Below are 18597 nucleotides of genomic sequence, written 5' to 3'. Positions count from 1 at the left end.
TGTGTGTGTACACATGCATCTTAAAACCATTTCATATCACCTTTTTTTTTTCCTCACCAAAAGGAATATACTGCATGGAAAAGATAAATGCAAACATTCCTTTTCTTTGTTTTGTTTTTCTTTAAAAATTCTGACTCAGAGAATTTCTTGCTCTTATTGGCTTTTTATGGGTGTGAAGCGTAACCGAATTGTGCATGGAAGATGCAGATTTAAAATCCAGTGGCTTCACAGTTTGCACATCAGTTGCCTGTCACTTAAAAGTTATTTTGGATTCTGCATGAAATAGGCTTGAGTGGTTTTCTAAAAAAAGACTTTTAGATATTTGACATACAGCTACACACATTGATATGGTTCAAGGCGAGGAAACATTAGAAATTACTAAAATGAGAGTTTTATGGTTGCACAAAACAAACATTAACCTATACAGGCAAAACAGAATGGCTACTGATATTTCAAAACCAGCACATAAGAAAGTCAATAGGAAGTAAGGGAACAGTTTTCCATTGTGGTTATTTTTCATCATTAATTCTTTCCTCGTGTTTCCTAATTTTCATTGTTGGCCTATTTGGTTGCGACGTGCTTTTTCTGTCTTTCATTTCACATTGCTCTGTTTTTTATTTATTTAGTGTTTTGTGTGTTTTTTTACTTTGGATTAGTTATGTCTGTAGGAATTTTTTCCCTCTTTTGCTTAATTGTTCCTTTTGCCTCTTCCATTCTAAATCATGCAAACAATTGTACTTGCTTTTGTAATATTTCAAAGTTTACTGACCAATTTTTTTCTCTGGTCTCTCTGTTTCTCAACCATTTTTGTTGATTTTTGTGTTTGATTTCATTTTAAAATTTAAGAAACAGTTGAACGGAGTGCAGGAGCAACAAGATCCCTCCCCACTTCTTACTCATACAAGCCATTCTTTTCTACAAGACCATACCAGTCCTGGACCACAGCTCCGATCACAGTGCCCGGGCCAGCCAAGTCAGGCTTAACTTCCTTATCAAGTTCTTCCTCAAATACGCCATCAGCTTCTCCGTTAAAATCAATTTGGTCCGTTTCGACTCCTTCTCCAATCAAATCCACGTTAGGCGCGTCAACTACATCTTCGGTTAAATCCATTAGTGATGTGGCATCTCCAATTAGATCCTTTCGGACAATTTCTTCGCCAATAAAAACAGTGGTGTCACAATCTCCATACAATATCCAAGTGTCTTCTGGTACCCTGGTTAGAGCACCCACAGTCACGGAGGCCTCGCCTTTAAAGGGGCTGCCATCCAGTTCTATGTTTTCCTCCCGAACCTCCCCAGTGACTACAGCAGGGTCTCTTTTGGAGAGGTCATCAATTACTATGACACCCCCGGCCTCCCCCAAGTCAAACATTAATATGTATTCCTCAAGTTTGCCATTTAAGTCAATTATTACATCAGCAGCGCCGCTAATATCTTCGCCTTTAAAGTCAGTGGTGTCTCCAGCTAAATCAGCAGTTGATATCATTTCATCGGCGAAAGTTACGATGGCCTCTTCTCTCTCATCGCCTGTGAAGCAGATGCCTGGACATGCAGAGGTAGCATTAGTCAATGGATCTATTTCCCCTCTGAAATATCCGTCATCTTCAACTTTAATTAATGGATGCAAAGCCACTGCCACGTTACAGGAAAAAATTTCTACAGCTACAAACTCTGTAAGCGCTGTGGTTAATGCCGCCACAGAAACAGTTGAGAAAGTGTTTTCTACGACAGCAATGCCATTTTCCCCACTCAGGTCATATGTTTCTTCAGCACCATCAGCTTTTCAGTCTCTCAGAACTCCTTCCGCAAGTGCACTCTATGCATCCCTTGGGTCGTCAATATCTGCAACTACCTCATCTGTAACTTCATCGGTAATAACAGTGCCAGTATACTCTGTAGTCAATGTTTTGCCAGAACCAGCATTAAAGAAACTCCCAGACTCTAATTCACTTGCAAAATCAGCAGCAGCCTTGCTGTCCCCCATTAAAACATTGACTACGGAGACACGTCCTCAGCCCCATTTCAATCGAACTTCATCCCCAGTCAAGTCATCTTTGTTCCTTGCACCCTCTGCCCTTAAGTTGTCTGCACCATCTTCTTTATCTTCCAGTCAGGAGATATTAAAAGACGTGGCTGAAATGAAAGAGGACCTCATGCGGATGACAGCAATACTACAAACAGATGTGCCTGAGGAGAAGCCATTCCAGCACGAACTCCCCAAAGAAGGGAGAGTAGAGGACGAAGAACCTTTCAAAATTGTTGAGAAAGTAAAGGAAGACTTAGTGAAAGTTAGCGAAATCCTTAAAAAAGATGTGTGTGTCGATAATAAAGGACCACCCAAATCACCAAAGAGTGACAAAGGACACTCTCCCGAAGACGACTGGATAGAATTTAGTTCTGAAGAAATAAGAGAAGCGAGACAGCAAGCTGCTGCGAGCCGTTCTCCCACTCTGCCCGAGCGAGTGCAAGTCAAAGCAAAAGCTGCCTCCGATAAGGATTACAGCTTGACCAAGGTGATTGATTACCTAGCGAATGATATTGGGAGTAGTTCATTGACAAACTTAAAATACAAGTTTGAGGATGCAAAGAAAGATGGTGAAGAGAGACAGAAAAGAATTTTAAAACCAGCAATTGCTTTGCAGGAACACAAACTCAAAATGCCTCCCGCCTCCATGAGGCCTTCCACCTCCGAGAAGGAATTGTGTAAAATGGCCGATTCCTTTTTTGGAACAGATGCTATTCTAGAGTCTCCAGATGACTTTTCTCAGCACGACCAAGATAAAAGTCCCTTGTCTGACAGTGGCTTTGAAACGAGAAGTGAAAAAACACCTTCAGCCCCACAGAGCGCTGAAAGCACGGGTCCCAAGCCGCTCTTTCACGAAGTCCCCATCCCTCCTGTCATCACAGAAACGAGAACCGAAGTGGTTCATGTTATCAGGAGCTATGAGCCCTCGGCCGGAGAGGCTTCCCAGTCCCAACCAGAGGAACCCGCGTCACCCAAACCGTCACCCACGTTTATGGAATTAGAACCCAAGCCCAGCACGTCCAGTATTAAAGAAAAAGTGAAAGCATTTCAAATGAAAGCCAGTAGTGATGAAGATGACCACAGTCGAGCTTTGAGCAAAGGCATGCGTGTCAAAGAAGAGACACACATAACCACTACTACCAGGACAGTTTATCATTCTCCACCAGGCAGCGAAGGCGCCTCTGAAAGAATTGAAGAAACCATGTCGGTCCATGACATCATGAAGGCCTTTCAGTCCGGGCGGGACCCTTCCAAAGAACTGGCAGGTCTGTTTGAACATAAGTCGGCAGTGGCCCCAGATGTTCACAAGTCTGCTGCTGAAACCGCAGCCCAGCACGCAGAGAAGGACAACCCAATGAAACCCAAACTGGAGCGTATAATAGAAGTCCACATCGAAAAAGGTAACCAAGCTGAGCCTACTGAAGTCATTATTAGAGAAACCAAAAAGCATCCAGAAAAGGAAATGTATGTGTATCAGAAAGACTTATCCCGGGGAGATGTTAACCTAAAAGATTTTCTGCCAGAAAAACACGATGCTTTTCCTTGTTCAGAGGAACAGGGTCAGCAAGAAGAGGAAGAACTCACTGCAGAAGAGTCCTTGCCTTCTTATCTGGAGTCTTCCAGAGTAAACACTCCTGTGTCCCAAGAAGAAGATAGTCGCCCTAGTTCTGCTCAACTCATATCTGATGACTCTTATAAAACATTGAAGCTTTTGAGTCAACACTCAATAGAATACCATGACGATGAGTTGTCAGAACTAAGAGGGGAGTCTTACAGGTTTGCTGAGAAAATGCTTCTGTCAGAAAAGCTAGATGTGTCTCATTCCGATACTGAGGAATCGGTGACAGACCATGCAGGACCCTCTAGCTCAGAGTTACAGGGGTCTGATAAGCGGTCCAGAGAAAAAGTAGTCACTGCCCCCAAAAAAGAAATTCTCTCCAAAATCTATAAAGATGTGTCTGAAAATGGTGTAGGTAAAGTGTCTAAAGATGAGCATTTTGATAAAGTGACAGTGTTGCACTATTCTGGCGATGGTAGTAGTCCAAAACATGCCATGTGGATGCGCTTTACTGAGGACAGATTAGACAGAGGTAGAGAGAAGTTGATGTATGAAGATAGGGTGGACAGGACTGTGAAGGAAGCTGAAGAAAAACTGACTGAAGTGTCACAGTTTTTTCGTGACAAAACCGAAAAGCTCAATGATGAACTGCAGTCCCCAGAGAAAAAGGCGCGCCCCAGAAATGGCAAGGAATACTCTTCTCAAAGCTCTACCAGTAGCAGCCCCGAGAAAGTAACGCTGACAGAACTGTTGGCATCCAGCGATGAGTGGGTTAAGGCGAGGCAGCATGCCCGTGATGGACCAAGCCTCCCCAGAGCCAGTGAGAGGAAAGCGTCCAGTCTGCCCAGCAGCCCGGAGAAGAAGGTTCTGTCCCAACAGGCTGAGGACAGCAAGTCCACGGAGGAAGCCCAAGGAAGCGTGCCACAGAGCAAAGCACCAGAAGGGCCCCAGTCTGGGTTTCAGCTCAAACAATCTAAACTGAGCTCCATTAGATTAAAATTTGAACAAGGTGCACAGGCCAGAAGTAAGGACGTGACTCAAGAGGACAAGAAGCCAGATGGCCAGTCCAGAATCCCAGTTAAAAAAATGCAGGAGAGCAAGCTACCTGTCTACCAACTTTTTGCTAGAGAAAAACAGCAGAAGGCCATAGACCTCTCAGACGAAAGAGCACCTGTCCCAAAAGATTTTCTGGTATTAAAAGCTAAAGATGAGCCCGAGCAAAGCAGTGAGATTGTTGTAAATGATTCCGGCTCTGATGATGTGCAAAAACAGAGAACTGAAATGTCAAGTAAAGCGATGCCTGACTGCTTGTCCGAGCCACAGGCTAAAGACTTGACATGTCATGTAACCTCAGATTTAGCAACTAAGGGACCCTGGGACAAAAAGGTCTTTAGAACGTGGGAAAGTTCTGGAGCCGCTAACAATAAGTCGCAGAAAGAAAAGCTTTCGCATGTACTTGTTCATGATGTAAGGGAGAATCACGTTGGTCACCCTGAGAGTAAAATTGTTGATCCCAGGAGTGAATTTGTGTCTGTGACTGAGAGAGAACACAAATTGTTAACAAATGGCTCTCTCTCAGAAGTTAAGGAAATGACTGTAAAATCTCCCTCCAAAAAGGTCTTGTACAGGGAATATGTTGTGAAAGAAGGGGACCATCCTGGCGGGGCTCTCGAGCAACCTTCCAGGAGAAGTGAGAGCTCGGCGGTGTCGCACATCCCGGTCAGGATGGCCGATGAGCGGAGGATGCCGTCATCTCATGTTCCCGTTGGTTTTTGTGAGCAGTCGCCATTCCCAAAGCATGAACTATTACAAAAGCCACCCCAGTCAAGTCACAAAGAGACAGTGGAGACACAGCACTTTAATTCTCTAGAAGATGAAAAAGTGTCCTATTCAGAAATCAGCAAAGTTTCCAAACATCAGAGTTACGTAGGCTTATGCCCCTCTCTCGATGAAACCGAAAGCTCCCCCACCAAATCTCCTGATTCTTTAGACTTTAGCCCAGGGAAAGAATCTCCCTCTAGCGAAGTGTTCGACCACAGTCCCATGGATGGATTGGAAAAAGTTGCACCACTAGCCCCGCCAGAGGGAGGGAAAGAGATAAAAACTTTACCTGTTTATGTCAGTTTTGTACAGGTGGGGAAGCAGTATGAAAAGGAGATACAACAAGGAAGTGTGAAAAAAATCATCAGTCAGGAATGTAAGACAGTACAAGAGACCAGGGGGACCTTTTATACAACCAGACAGCAAAAGCAGCCTCCTTCTCCCCAAGGTAGTCCGGAAGATGATACGCTAGAGCAAGTTTCCTTTCTAGACAGCTCTGGGAAAAGCCCTTTAACCCCAGAAACACCCAGTTCAGAGGAAGTGAGTTATGAATTTACGTCTAAGACACCAGACTCACTCATAGCTTATATACCAGGTAAACCCAGCCCAATTCCCGAGGTTTCTGAGGAATCGGAGGAGGAGGAGCAGGGCAAGTCGTCCTCCTTAAAGCAGACTACAGTGGAGGAGATAATAGGCCCGCACGAATTGCCTAGCAGCGTGAGCAAAGACTCTAACCAAAGACCCAAAACCAACAGAGTTGCCTATATCGAGTTCCCCCCTCCTCCGCCGCTGGATGCAGACCAGATGGAGTCGGAGAAGGATCTTTCTCTGCCTGAAAGAGAGGCTGGCATGATTGAAGTCAGTCTGCAAGATGAGCATGACAAGTACCAGCTGGCTGAGCCAGTCATCCGAGTGCAGCCACCCTCCCCAGTTCCTCCTGGGGCAGACGTCAGTGATTCGAGCGATGATGAATCACTTTATCAACCAGTTCCAGTTAAAAAATACACCTTCAAATTAAAGGAAGCAGACAGTGATCAAAAAGAAACGACAAAACCCAAAGCTTCTGCTGAAAAGGCTTCCAACCAGAAAGAATTGGAAACTAATGGATCTGGAAAAGATCATGAGTTTGGCCTTGATTCGCCTCAGAATGAAACTGCCCAGAATGGGAACAACGACCAGTCCATCACAGAGTGTTCCATCGCTACCACGGCCGAGTTTTCTCATGATACAGATGCCACAGAGATTGACTCTCTTGATGGCTATGACCTGCAAGATGAAGATGATGGCTTGACGGAGAGTGATTCCAAACTCCCAAGTCAGACCATGGAAATTAAGAAAGACATCTGGAACACAGAGGGCATTCTGAAGCCAGCTGATCGCTCCTTTAGCCAAAGTAAACTTGAAGTCATCGAGGAGGAGGGAAGGGTGGGACCAGATGAAGATAAGCCATCTTCCAAAAGCTCTTCGTCGGAAAAGACTCCTGATAAGACTGATCAGAAGTCAGGGGCCCAGTTTTTCACCCTAGAAGGCAGACATCCTGACAGATCCGTGTTTCCGGATACTTATTTCAGTTACAAAGTAGATGAAGAATTTGCCACTCCTTTTAAAACAGTAGCGACCAAAGGTCTAGATTTTGACCCTTGGTCTAATAACCGAGGGGATGATGAAGTTTTTGACAGTAAATCCCGGGAAGATGAAACTAAGCCGTTTGGTCTGGCTGTGGAAGACCGCTCTCCGGCAACAACCCCTGATACAACGCCAGCCAGAACGCCAACCGATGAAAGTACCCCAACTAGTGAGCCTAACCCCTTCCCATTTCATGAAGGAAAAATGTTTGAGATGACTCGCAGTGGTGCAATTGACATGAGCAAGAGGGATTTTGTTGAAGAGAGGCTCCAATTTTTCCAGATTGGTGAGCATACTTCTGAAGGGAAGTCAGGGGACCAGGGGGAAGGGGATAAAAGTATGGTCACTGCCACACCACAGCCACAGTCAGGGGACACCACTGTAGAAACCAATCTAGAGAGAAATGTAGAGGCACCTGCGGTCGAACCTAAACCCAGCAGCCCGACCAGCGGAGAGTGTCAGGAAGGCACAGCCAGTAGTGCCTCCCTGGAGAAGTCAGCAGCAGCCACTAACACCTTGAAAGTTGACCCCAAGTTGCGCACGCCTATAAAAATGGGGATTTCTGCGTCCACCATGACCATGAAGAAAGAAGGCCCTGGAGAAGTCACAGATAAGATAGAAGCTGTGATGACCAGTTGTCAGGGATTAGAAAATGAAACTATAACAGTGGTTTCAAATTCAGCCGATAGCCACATGGGTGCTAGGCCCCAAGAAAAACACGATTTTCAAAAAGATAACTTTAATAACAACAACAATTTGGATTCTTCCACTATACAGACAGATAACATTACGAGTAACGTAGTTCTGACAGAACACGCCGCACCCACTCGTACCACAGAGAAAGCTAATCCAGTGAAAAGCTCATCAGGAAAAAAGACAGGGGTGCCACAGGGACACTGTGTGAGAGAGAAGCAGAAAGTGCTTGGAGAGCAGCAAAAGACACAGGCACCGGTAGGGATTAGGCGCAAATCCAAACTTCCCATAAAGGCCACTTCCGCAAAAGATACCTTCCCACCAAATCCTATGCCAAACATGAAAGGGAGTAAAACGAAGCAGGTTAGCCCATCTGAGAAAGCCAAAACCTTTACCTCTTCTTCATGTCTAGACGTAAAGTCCAGAATTCCAGTAAAAAACACACACAGGGATCACACAGCTTCAGTTAGAAAAACATGCACCCCACAAAAGCAAGGGCAGCCAGAGAAAGACAAGGCCAAACACCTGCCAACCAAGTTGCCAGTAAAGGTAAGATCCACCTGTGTCACCACCTCCAGTGCTACCACCACAGTTCAAGTCAGGAAAAGTCAGCTTAAGGAAGTTTGTAAACATTCCATTGAATATTTTAAGGGAATTAGTGGTGAGACCTTAAAGCTTGTGGACCGCCTCTCTGAAGAAGAAAAAAAGATGCAGTCCGAGGTGTCGGATGAGGAAGACAGTACCTCAAGAAACACGTCGTTGTCCGAGAGTTCCCGGGGTGGCCAGCCTTCAGTTACAACGAAGTCTGCTAGAGATAAGAAAACAGAGGCAGCGCCTTTAAAATCAAAGAGTGAAAAGGCCGGCAGTGAGAAAAGGAGCAGTAGGAGGACTGGTGAGAATGAAGGCAGTCAGGTTTCTCGAGCACTCTTTGCTCACATCCTGGAGAACGAGCCTAGTTTGTAAACACTTTCCAACTCGTAGACCCTAGTGCATGAACTGTTGTGATTGCCTGTGGAGTGACTTAACCGTAGTTTCTCATTCTGTCATTGTCATCTGTATGTGCTGTTTATATATCCTCCTCTTTCTTCCTTCTAACCAAACTACACCATAGACAGCTAGGGAAGCATGCTGAAGATATTGGTGTCATTCATGATGAGCAAATTTTTTTTTTTAATGTGCTAACGGATATGATTCTGTGAAAGTAAAAGCACAGAAGTTGAAACCCATCATGGTGTTTTCACAAACACAGCACTTCTGTAACGGTTGTAAAGTAGCTAGCCTGTCAGCATGTTCAATTCCATTACATTGAGCATCCATGTAGTCTGACATTTGGCCTGATGCAGGCGAAAATGAAGTGAGTCCTGTGAAAAGAGGTGTTCATGTAGGTGATTAGGACACAGTTAAGTGTACAGTGTTAGCATTAGTCTCTCTGTAAAATCTGAGTACTGCTCAAAGCAATTTTCCAGTATCCTGTTTTTCTTGATGATTATTTTAATTAAGAAATTGTAAATCGTAGGTCCACAGAGTCCATGTGAACGGACAGATATCAGGATGGCAATAGTAGCCGATCACCTGGGACTTAGTTGGACAGGTAAGTGTGTATAAACCCGAATGAAACAGATAGTTTCTTAAATTCTTTGTCTTATTCACAGGCGGTTCATTATAAAAAAAAACAAGCAATGAGTAAAAAATATTATAATTCTACCTACCCAGAAATAATTACTGCTAGTACTGTATACTGTGTTTTCCAAGGCTTTTCCTATGCATATTCACTGAAGAATACAAATTTAAATCTTAATTTCACCTTGATTGTAAGCACTTTCTCACAATGCCATTTCTGGTAATATAGGATAACCTTTTATCTAATAGGAAATTTATTTTGTGGCATAAAAGAAAACGTAGCTAAGGCCTATGACTTTTAAGTAATTTAAAAATTTTAAACATGCCAGGGTGGGAAACCTCTGGCCCGTGGGCTGTATAAGGCCCGCGAAATCATTTGGTCTGGCCCTGCCAAGGCATTAGGGGTGAGTTAATTAAGTGTTTGACCAGATACAGCAGGCTAATTTTTAAATTGGTAATTTTGTATAGCTTGAGAATGATGTTATAAATATCCAAATGGCCCTTGGCAGAAAAAGAGTCCCCACCCCTGGTTTATGCCCTTAGAGCAGCTCTCTCAGGCAACAGTTAAATTAATCCATGCCTGGGTTTAAAAAATTTTAATCATTCATGAGTCATCTTCACAATTTTTATGATATACACATTATCTATATGTTTATTTAGCTGATAGTTGTAAATTGACTCCATTTTACGCTCAAATATTTATTTAAAGGAAAACTTTTATCCCTTTGATAATGGAAAACAAGGATCATTTTCAATAATTACATAAGCAAGAAAACAGGAATGATGATAAATTTAAATTTTTAAGTAAAATTTTAAAAAATAGTGAAATTAATGGAACTATTTATTTATGCAGAAAAGGAATATTCTGTAGGTTGAGTGTATTTGTTTAAATTCATAGCCATAAAACATAATAGTTTTAAAATGTCAATTATTGTCATAGCTAAAGTCATCTTGCATACCATCAGTGACATACATCTAGACTCAGGGAAATAATCATCTATGCTGTTAAAAGGGAGAGTATGAAAGTAGTTCATATAAATAATTTTCCTTTGACTGCCATAAGTCCCTCCCCCTCCTACATATTGAACCCTCCTCTCTCTTTCCACCCAGTCCTTGCTCTCAGACATACAGCTAATAACCAGGAGGCTGGTGATGGTCTGAGTAATCCCTTGCAGGTTGAGAGTTAATAGCAATCCGCTGTATGTAAACATTTGCTAACATAAAATTAAAGATAGTATTTATATTTTACCATAGGACACTATAATCTGAAAATAAAGTGGAGTCAGTGTTGATTTTGCAGTATTGTATGCCCATAACTATTAAATTATTTCCCATAAGCAAATCCAGTTCTCTGTCAGAGTAAATTTTTGGAGAAAATGTGATGTAAGAATAGACAGACATAAAGCCATAAAACGCTAAAATTCTTAGTGACAATGTGTCTTAGCTTTCATCGAGTCTAGACAAACGATACAGCTCAGTTATGAGAGCTTGTTGGGCAGTAAGTTGTCTTAAAACACAGAGAGATGAAGAACTTAGAAACAAATTTAATTTTTAAAATTTGAATTCCTATATGATAATAAAGATTATTAGGAAAATTAGCAATTAGAAGAACAAAATTTAAATCTGTCCATTAGAATCACTGTTAAGTAATCTTAATGAACTTTGATTTTTTTAAAAAAAATGCTCTTTTAAATGTTATATTAACTATGAAACTTACTGCTTTTTTTGTTGCAAGTACATAGTTTCTACAAAATTAAATATTCTCTGATCTTGATTTTAATGGCTAAACAATAACAACCAATAGAGATACTTTATACAATGATGTTGTTCTAACTGTGGGTCATTAGTGAGTCATGGAATCAATTCATGCTTTGGTTATGTTTTTAAATGGAATAGAATGGTAAAGAAGACATCTGTGTATTATATGTATTAAAGCTAGTTTTGCTCCATAAAGATCAGTTTCATTTATAGTAACACCAAGATATACAATATATTTCTTATTATAGGTTCTGATCAAAATAGTTTGCAAGCCCCTGCATTGCATTACATTAATTAACTCTTTTGTTCAACACTTGGATTGTTTTCAATTTTTCAGTAGTACAAGCCTACAATGAACATTCTTTGTATGTAAATCATTATGTACAACCCTAAGTATTGTCAAGATTGATCTCTAAAAGTAAAATCATGTGATCAAACGATATGGACTTTTTTTGAGCCTCCAAATGCATTTTGACAAATTGCTGGAAATATAATGGTCTAACCACTATGCTATATACCTGAAACCAACACAAAATAATACTGAATGTAAAAATATATATCCTTTTGATTAAATAAAAAAAATTAAGGATAGAATCTTAACCAATTCCTTTTCCATGGAAGGATATTTTTACCATTCCTTACTTTTTATAATTATTTAAGGTACTACATGCCTAATAAATCTTTTTTTAATTATACAAAAAAATAAGTCTTCTCACCTTTGACTTCCACATTTCCCTCTACTAAAGCAGCCACTACTACTCATACATATCTTCCCAAAGACACTCTCAGCATAAACAAGATTGAGTGTATACATCTAGATGGATAGAAAGATATCTCCCTTTATTTTGTATACATGTGGCAGCATATCGTACACAGTGATCCGGCCTGGAGTCATCCCTTAGCCTCCAAAGTGAAGTTCATGCAACTTGATGACATATAGAGAGGAATATTAAGTGAGTAAAAGATGTACCTCATGAAGACTGCCTAGGGAAAACACCAGCATCTCTTGTGCCAAATATTTATGAACTGTATATCCCTTGTACGAAGTTTGCTCGAATTGAAAGAATAATTTGGCTGAATTAAAAGAATCCAGCAAATCTTTCTGCAGATCAATAAACTATATAATCTAATTGTAACTAAGTAAGAGTTCAATCACAGCCTATGTAGGATCACTACTTTCCTGAGAAATCAAGTATATAATGATTATTGCCCAAGGCTATACTTAGGTTTTACTGTAAAATTCTTTTTTTTTAATGAAATATATGTGATAAAAGTAGAATACAAAATCTAAGTAACTCTTTTTCTTTTCTACAGAACTGGCAAGGGAACTGAATTTTTCAGTGGATGAAATCAATCAAATACGTGTGGAAAATCCAAATTCTTTAATTTCTCAAAGCTTCATGTTATTAAAAAAATGGGTTACCAGAGATGGAAAAAATGCTACAAGTATGCTAAAATTATATTACTTTAACTTTCATAACTGCATATATCCAATATTTTCTATAAATCTACTGTTAATAACATCAGAGTAATCAAAAAGTAGTAGCAGGTCTTTTGAAATTATATTAGTTTAGTGCAAATATTCTAACCTATCTTTAAGAAGCTTTCAGAAAGCAAATAGTAGGGAATTTTTTTGCATTTTTGTCTGAAGTTCTCTCTGTGACCATTAAAAGTGAAAATGTAATTCTAAGTGTTAAATCGTGGGGTGGTAGGCAAACACTATGAAGTTACTGCTATGGTCAGAGATGGATGTGCAGGGAAGTAGAGAGATCAAATTAGGGAATCAAATCATTGTACACAGTTTGGTCTGTGGTGGCAGAGAATTCTCTAATATTGTTGGGTTTTGTTTTACTGTGGGTGGCATAGGAGGGTACTATACTATGACAAGTGCCAACCCACAACCATGTGGAATAAGTTATTGTAAGGTCACCCTGATTTTAGTAAGTCATTAAATTGCTAAGCATTAGATATGAGGGTGACCTATTTTGACAGTCTGAAAGGAGAGGAACATGTTTAAAATTTTATGAGATCCCCTTATAACTAAAAGGAATGTAGCTATTTTGGGGCTCATCTGCTCTGCATCTTACAATGGAATGAATGTTGCTGTCTTCAAGCACAGCTTTATCGGGTGTCTTTATTCTTAAGACCCTTACAAATCTTCCCAGGAGTGGCCAGTTTTCTGAGCCCTCTGGTTTTCAGAGATGCAATAAGGAAGAGCTAAAATACCAGCAGGGTCGCAAAAGCTATGTCTTTGTGTGGATATTGTGATGACTGAAAGAAATAATTTCCTTGGATTTTCAACCTTTTTTTTCCCCTCCTTTTCAGCTGATGCCTTAACTTCGGTCTTGACAAAAATTAATCGAATAGATATAGTGACTCTGCTAGAAGGACCAATATTTGATTATGGAAATATTTCAGGCACCAGAAGTTTTGCAGATGAGAACAATGTTTTCCATGACCCTGTTGATGGTAATTGAATCCAGTGTTCATATTTATTTAATCATTTGATAAAATTTGAAAGTGCAGTGAAACAAAGAAGTCAGTTAAACCAGCTAAATGATGATTTGCTTGACTTAATTTCTCATTTTCACAGCATTTTTTCTGCCAGAGTCTGCAAATATATACTCTATAGACCAAACGATAAATGTCTGTTATGTAAAATATGAACCATGAGATATAAAAGCATATGTTATCTGAAAGAATTCTATTTCAAATATTTTATGTGACCAAATGGGAAAAAGCTTAATATCTAGACTGCACAGTTTTTGTTATTTTCACATTAACCTTAAAAACTAGTGAATTAGCTTATTGTATATAGACAAAACCAAATTGCGAGCTGTTTTACCTTACATAAGTAAGGTATTGGGTCAAGTTTAAGCATATAGTATACAAATTGTTAAGTAAAATGCTGAATTACTGTTTTGGGACCCAGTATTTAAGTATGTACTGAAAAAGTCTAATGTGTCAGTCAAAAAGTATTTTAGTTATTTAGCATTATTTTATCGTTGTGTGCTATTTATTTGTTGGGGGGGGGGAACCCTACTTGACTAATATAGTTTATAAAATGCAGCATAATTTCTGTTCAATGAGCATATATGTCTCTAATAACATAATTTGTCTTTTACATTAGCTTCATTTATAGATTTTGTAATTTTGGGCTTTTTTCATCAAAGTATTAAGAAAAGCATAACATATCTTATGTTTTTCAAGATTCTCATCTTCCTTCACAAATGGAATTTATTCCTAGAATGAATTTAGAGTAAAAATTTTGATGATGGTGTGGAGGCAGGAAGAAGGACTAGGGATATTTTTCCACTATTCCATGTTTTGGAAAATGACGATTCTTTTTCCAGTTTTAAACTGGAAAAGTTAGACTAACAAGAATCAATAACTTCTAATTCTGCATGTTATGTGATAATAGTTCTCAAAGTCAACAGAAAATTTAAAGCATACCATAAGAATGATGGGTAATAATGTCAAAAGTGGTTTCTCTTTAAGTTTATAAACACCAGAGAATCTTGGGGAAAAGCTCTCTTTAAAGCCTTATCTTATATGTGAAACCATGTATTGGTACTAAAGACATATCATGCTATATCAAATGATGAATTATTGCCAAATTATAGAATCTTTTAATATTCTTTGTTGGGGAAATTTTTAAGCGCAGTAGCTCTAATACACAAGATTACCAGGAAACAATGGATGTATTCAATGGAATTGAAAACTACATTTAATTTTAACATTTTAAAATCAGAATAGGGAAATTTAGGGATATGTGTATTAAATAAATATCACTTGTGCAGATTATAAACCTCAGCTAATCTTAGCCAGCTTTTCAACAAGATTCTGGTCTACAGGTGACAATAGGAAAATATTCACTTACCTATCGTGATCTGAATTCACAATAAAAGTTAACTTGATATTTACCTTGGACTGATGGAAAAATGAGGCTTCAGTTTTGTAGACTAATAATTCAGAAAATGTGCTGAGTTGCGTTGTGTGTTGTTTATTCCTGTCTCTCCTCTTTGTTGAAATTCTGTAAAACTTCCTTTCCTCACCATGACCAGACCATTGTTGACTTTTCTCTCTGCTCAAAGAGAAAAATACTCCCTTAGCCCATGCAGCGCAGTTTAAAATATGAGACCTGCTCCCTCCGTCCTCTCTATGTAGTCTGGTTAATAAACCTCTGTGTTTCATAGCCTTGTCGTGGATATTCAGACCTCTTTGCAGATGGTTTCCTCCTGTCTCTGTTGTACCATTTCCTTTTTCTCTTTCTTTGATTCATGGTTCTGAGTGGACCCATCTCACCAAGTTTACCAAATGTCCATATACACCACAGCCCTTTCATCTCTGACACATTATGACACTTGAAAATTTACATGGAGTCTTTTCTACTTTATCTGCTTTTTAAATCCTTTTCCTAACATGGTTTTAGATTTTTTTCCCAAAATCTAATAATCATTTCTTTCCAAATATTAAATTCATTTTTCTTTGCTGTAAATTTCATGTGAAATAACTAAAAATTAGAGTTGGGTAGAATCGCTCATATGCACTGTTCTTAAAATAAGTTATAATTATAAAAATTGGTTTCTTGTGGCTTGCTGTATTTAATCCACCAAAATATGGATTTTACATGCTAAAAGTTGAATGATAATAAATTTGGCCATGGAATAAATGTATCTTATATAGTGGCAAATAACTTTATATTACATTAATCTGTGTATTTAAGTTATTATATTAAAATCACCAAAATTGATAAACAGTCTATATCTTAATTAATATCCTATCTTATTATAGTTTGAACTAGCCTTTTATTTCATTGTATTACATTTAATTGAACTAAACCAATAAATTTATCATTCTGTAATTCATCATACATTTTCATACCTGATATAATTTTAAGTCATTCCATGTGTTTTTGTTTGATGTGTTCGTAATTCATTCCAGTCAGTCCAAATGTACTGTCTTCCATAGGTTATCCTTCCCTTCAAGTGGAACTGGAAACTCCCACAGGGTTGCACTACACACCACCCACCCCTTTCCAGCAAGATGATTATTTTAGTGATACCTCTAGCATAGAATCTCCCCTTAGAACCCCCAGTAGACTGAGTGACGGGCTAGTGCCTTCCCGGGGAAACGTAGAGCATTCAGCAGATGGACCTCCAGTTGTAACTGCAGAAGACACTTCCTTAGAAGACAGCAGACTTGAAGACTCAATGCCTATAACAGAAATGCCCGAAGCAGTCGATGTAGATGAGAGCCAGTTGGAGAATGTTTATCTGAGTGAGTATCCTCGATACCTTGGAAGTTTGGCTGGGGTCCCAAAAGATGTTAAACCAGCAGAGCCACTGAAACATACTAGAAAAGTGAGAGTCAGCTCTGAGCAGCAAGAGAAAGGAAAATCTGGTCCTGATGAGGAGATGACAGAAGAAAAACTCAAATCTCTATTTGAGGACATTCAACTTGAAGAAGGAGTAGAGTCTGAGGAGATGACAGAAGAAAAAGTAGAGGCTATTCTTAAACATGTTCAGCAAGCAGAACTGGAACTGTCTTCAATTACAGGTTGGCAGAATGAGACCAGTGGAAACCTAGAGTCCCCGGCTCAAGCTCGAAGAATAACTGGTGGGTTACTAGATCGACTGGATGACAGGTATGGCTGCTTCAGAAAAAGGAAAATGAAACAGGTTACATATTAGTAGTTTAAATATGTGCTTTTCAGCAATTACTCTTTTTCTACATGACCATTCCAGTTTGGGGATAATACATGCTTTCAAGGTTGGTTCATTTGCTAATCTGGAGAGGAAAAATTACATTAAGCGCAAATATAATTCTTAAAACTATTGACAGCCTGAGGGAAATGCAGAAAGTTTGAAATGCATGCCAAAGATTGATGTACATTTTACTTTAGAAGACTACTCTTTTCACATAGCCAGTAATTAATGCTCATTCAAAAGAATATAATAAATAAATTCCAAGTTTTTTAAAGAAATATAAACATAAGCAGGCTTATTATACAAATTTTAAAAATACAGATTTATAAAAAATCAATGCAACCCCACAGTCTAGCAATAACCACCATTAAAATTTTGGTGGATTTTTTTTTGCATACATATTTTAAAATGTCTTAACAGAAAACACAAAGAAAAAGTCATCCGTCTTTCTACCATACTAAGAAAACACATTTTTATATAATATCCTTCCTTTTTTCTACATGAGTGTTTTACGTGATTTGAAATATAGTATATGTACCATTTTTTTTTCTAGAGAGAGGAAGGGAGAGGGAAACATTGATGAAAGAGAAACATCAATCGACTGCCTCCTGCACATGCCCCAATGGGGACTAAGCCCGCAACTGGGGCATGTGCCATGACCAGGAATCGAACCAGTGACCTCTTGGTTCATGGGTTGGTGCTCAACCACTGAGCAACACTGGCTAGGCAGTATATATAATTCTTTAGCCCAAATAATTTTGCCATGATTGAAATTTGTTTATATCCAATGTAATTCCCTAATTATGAATCTGATTCTTTTTATAGTGGCCTTACTCTAGAAAGGTGGGAGTTTATGTCCTCCAGACATTGATTCAAATCTCAACATCATTAGGTTTGCACTTTGTGACTTTGGATGAATTTCTAAGCTCTTAGAATGTCACTTCAATCAGCTTTAAAAATAAGAATGACTACTTTCCTCAAACAGGTTTATATATTGAAAAAGAAAGCTTGTAGCATGCATACCAAATGACTGATGCAAATAGTCTGTTAGTAATTTTTTTTATGTACACATCAGACATTTTACTTCAATGGCAACTAATGATAAACTTAAGTTGGATGCAAAAAAAAACAGATTATTTCATAACCAAATTTAATATTTTCATCTTACTAAGCCTCTTGCTCCATAAAATTCCCAAAGGTGAAGTTTACAAAACTTTTTTTGCAGAATGGTAGCATCAATGAGTTCTATGTTCACCCTACCAAAGAGCCAAGACAATAAAGAACACTACTTCTGATGTCTACATTCAGATACAGTCGTATAGTTTATGGTTGTAGTTATGTTATAGAACAGTGGTTCTCAACCTCCTCATGTTGTGGTGACCCCCAATTTCATTGTTACAAATTGAACATAATTAAAGCATAGTGATTAATCACAAAAACAATATGTAATTAGATATGTGTTTTCCGATGGTCTTAGGTGACCCCTGTGAAAGGGTGGTTCGACCCACAAAGGTGTCGCGACCCACAGGTTGAGAACCGCTGGTTTAGGATGACTGGCAGCATGTGGGAGCTGGTGGCCACTGCTCTAGGCACCAGTTCTCAGCAGCTGGGACCACTTGCCAGTAGCTGAGACTTGATTTTGCCTTTTCTAAGGCTTTGCTCTTATGTCCCGTCCTGGCAGTTTCTCTGCACTGCCTTGGGGAACATCGGCAGGAGTTAGTGTTACCACCCGAGGTACCACCCTTGACCGATGAGAAACAGAAGCCAATGAAGAAATGTGTCCTCTT

The 18597-nt window shown here is 39.3% G+C and overlaps 1 protein-coding gene across 4 annotated transcripts in view; it reads left to right on the top strand.

The window, feature by feature from the left end:
• Positions 1-18597, top strand: part of ANK3 (ankyrin 3, node of Ranvier (ankyrin G)) — a 198408-nt gene that overhangs the window by 160712 nt on the left and 19099 nt on the right. For 2 of the 4 annotated variants that reach the window (XM_015571812.1, XM_006775815.2), the window contains exons 35-39: positions 9241-9315; positions 12417-12548; positions 13428-13571; positions 16074-16382; positions 16662-16749. In XM_015571812.1, the coding sequence (XP_015427298.1) occupies positions 9241-9315; positions 12417-12548; positions 13428-13571; positions 16074-16382; positions 16662-16749 (748 nt within the window). The remainder of the gene's footprint in view (positions 1-9240; positions 9316-12416; positions 12549-13427; positions 13572-16073; positions 16383-16661; positions 16750-18597) is intronic. The other 2 variants (XM_015571814.1, XM_015571813.1) reach the window with 1 other exon arrangement.

This window comes from Myotis davidii, unplaced genomic scaffold (genome assembly GCF_000327345.1).
Source record: "Myotis davidii unplaced genomic scaffold, ASM32734v1 scaffold1187, whole genome shotgun sequence".
Lineage (NCBI taxonomy): Eukaryota > Metazoa > Chordata > Mammalia > Chiroptera > Vespertilionidae > Myotis > Myotis davidii.
Note: the sequence above shows the minus strand (reverse complement) of the source record. Positions and strands in the feature narration are given on the sequence as shown.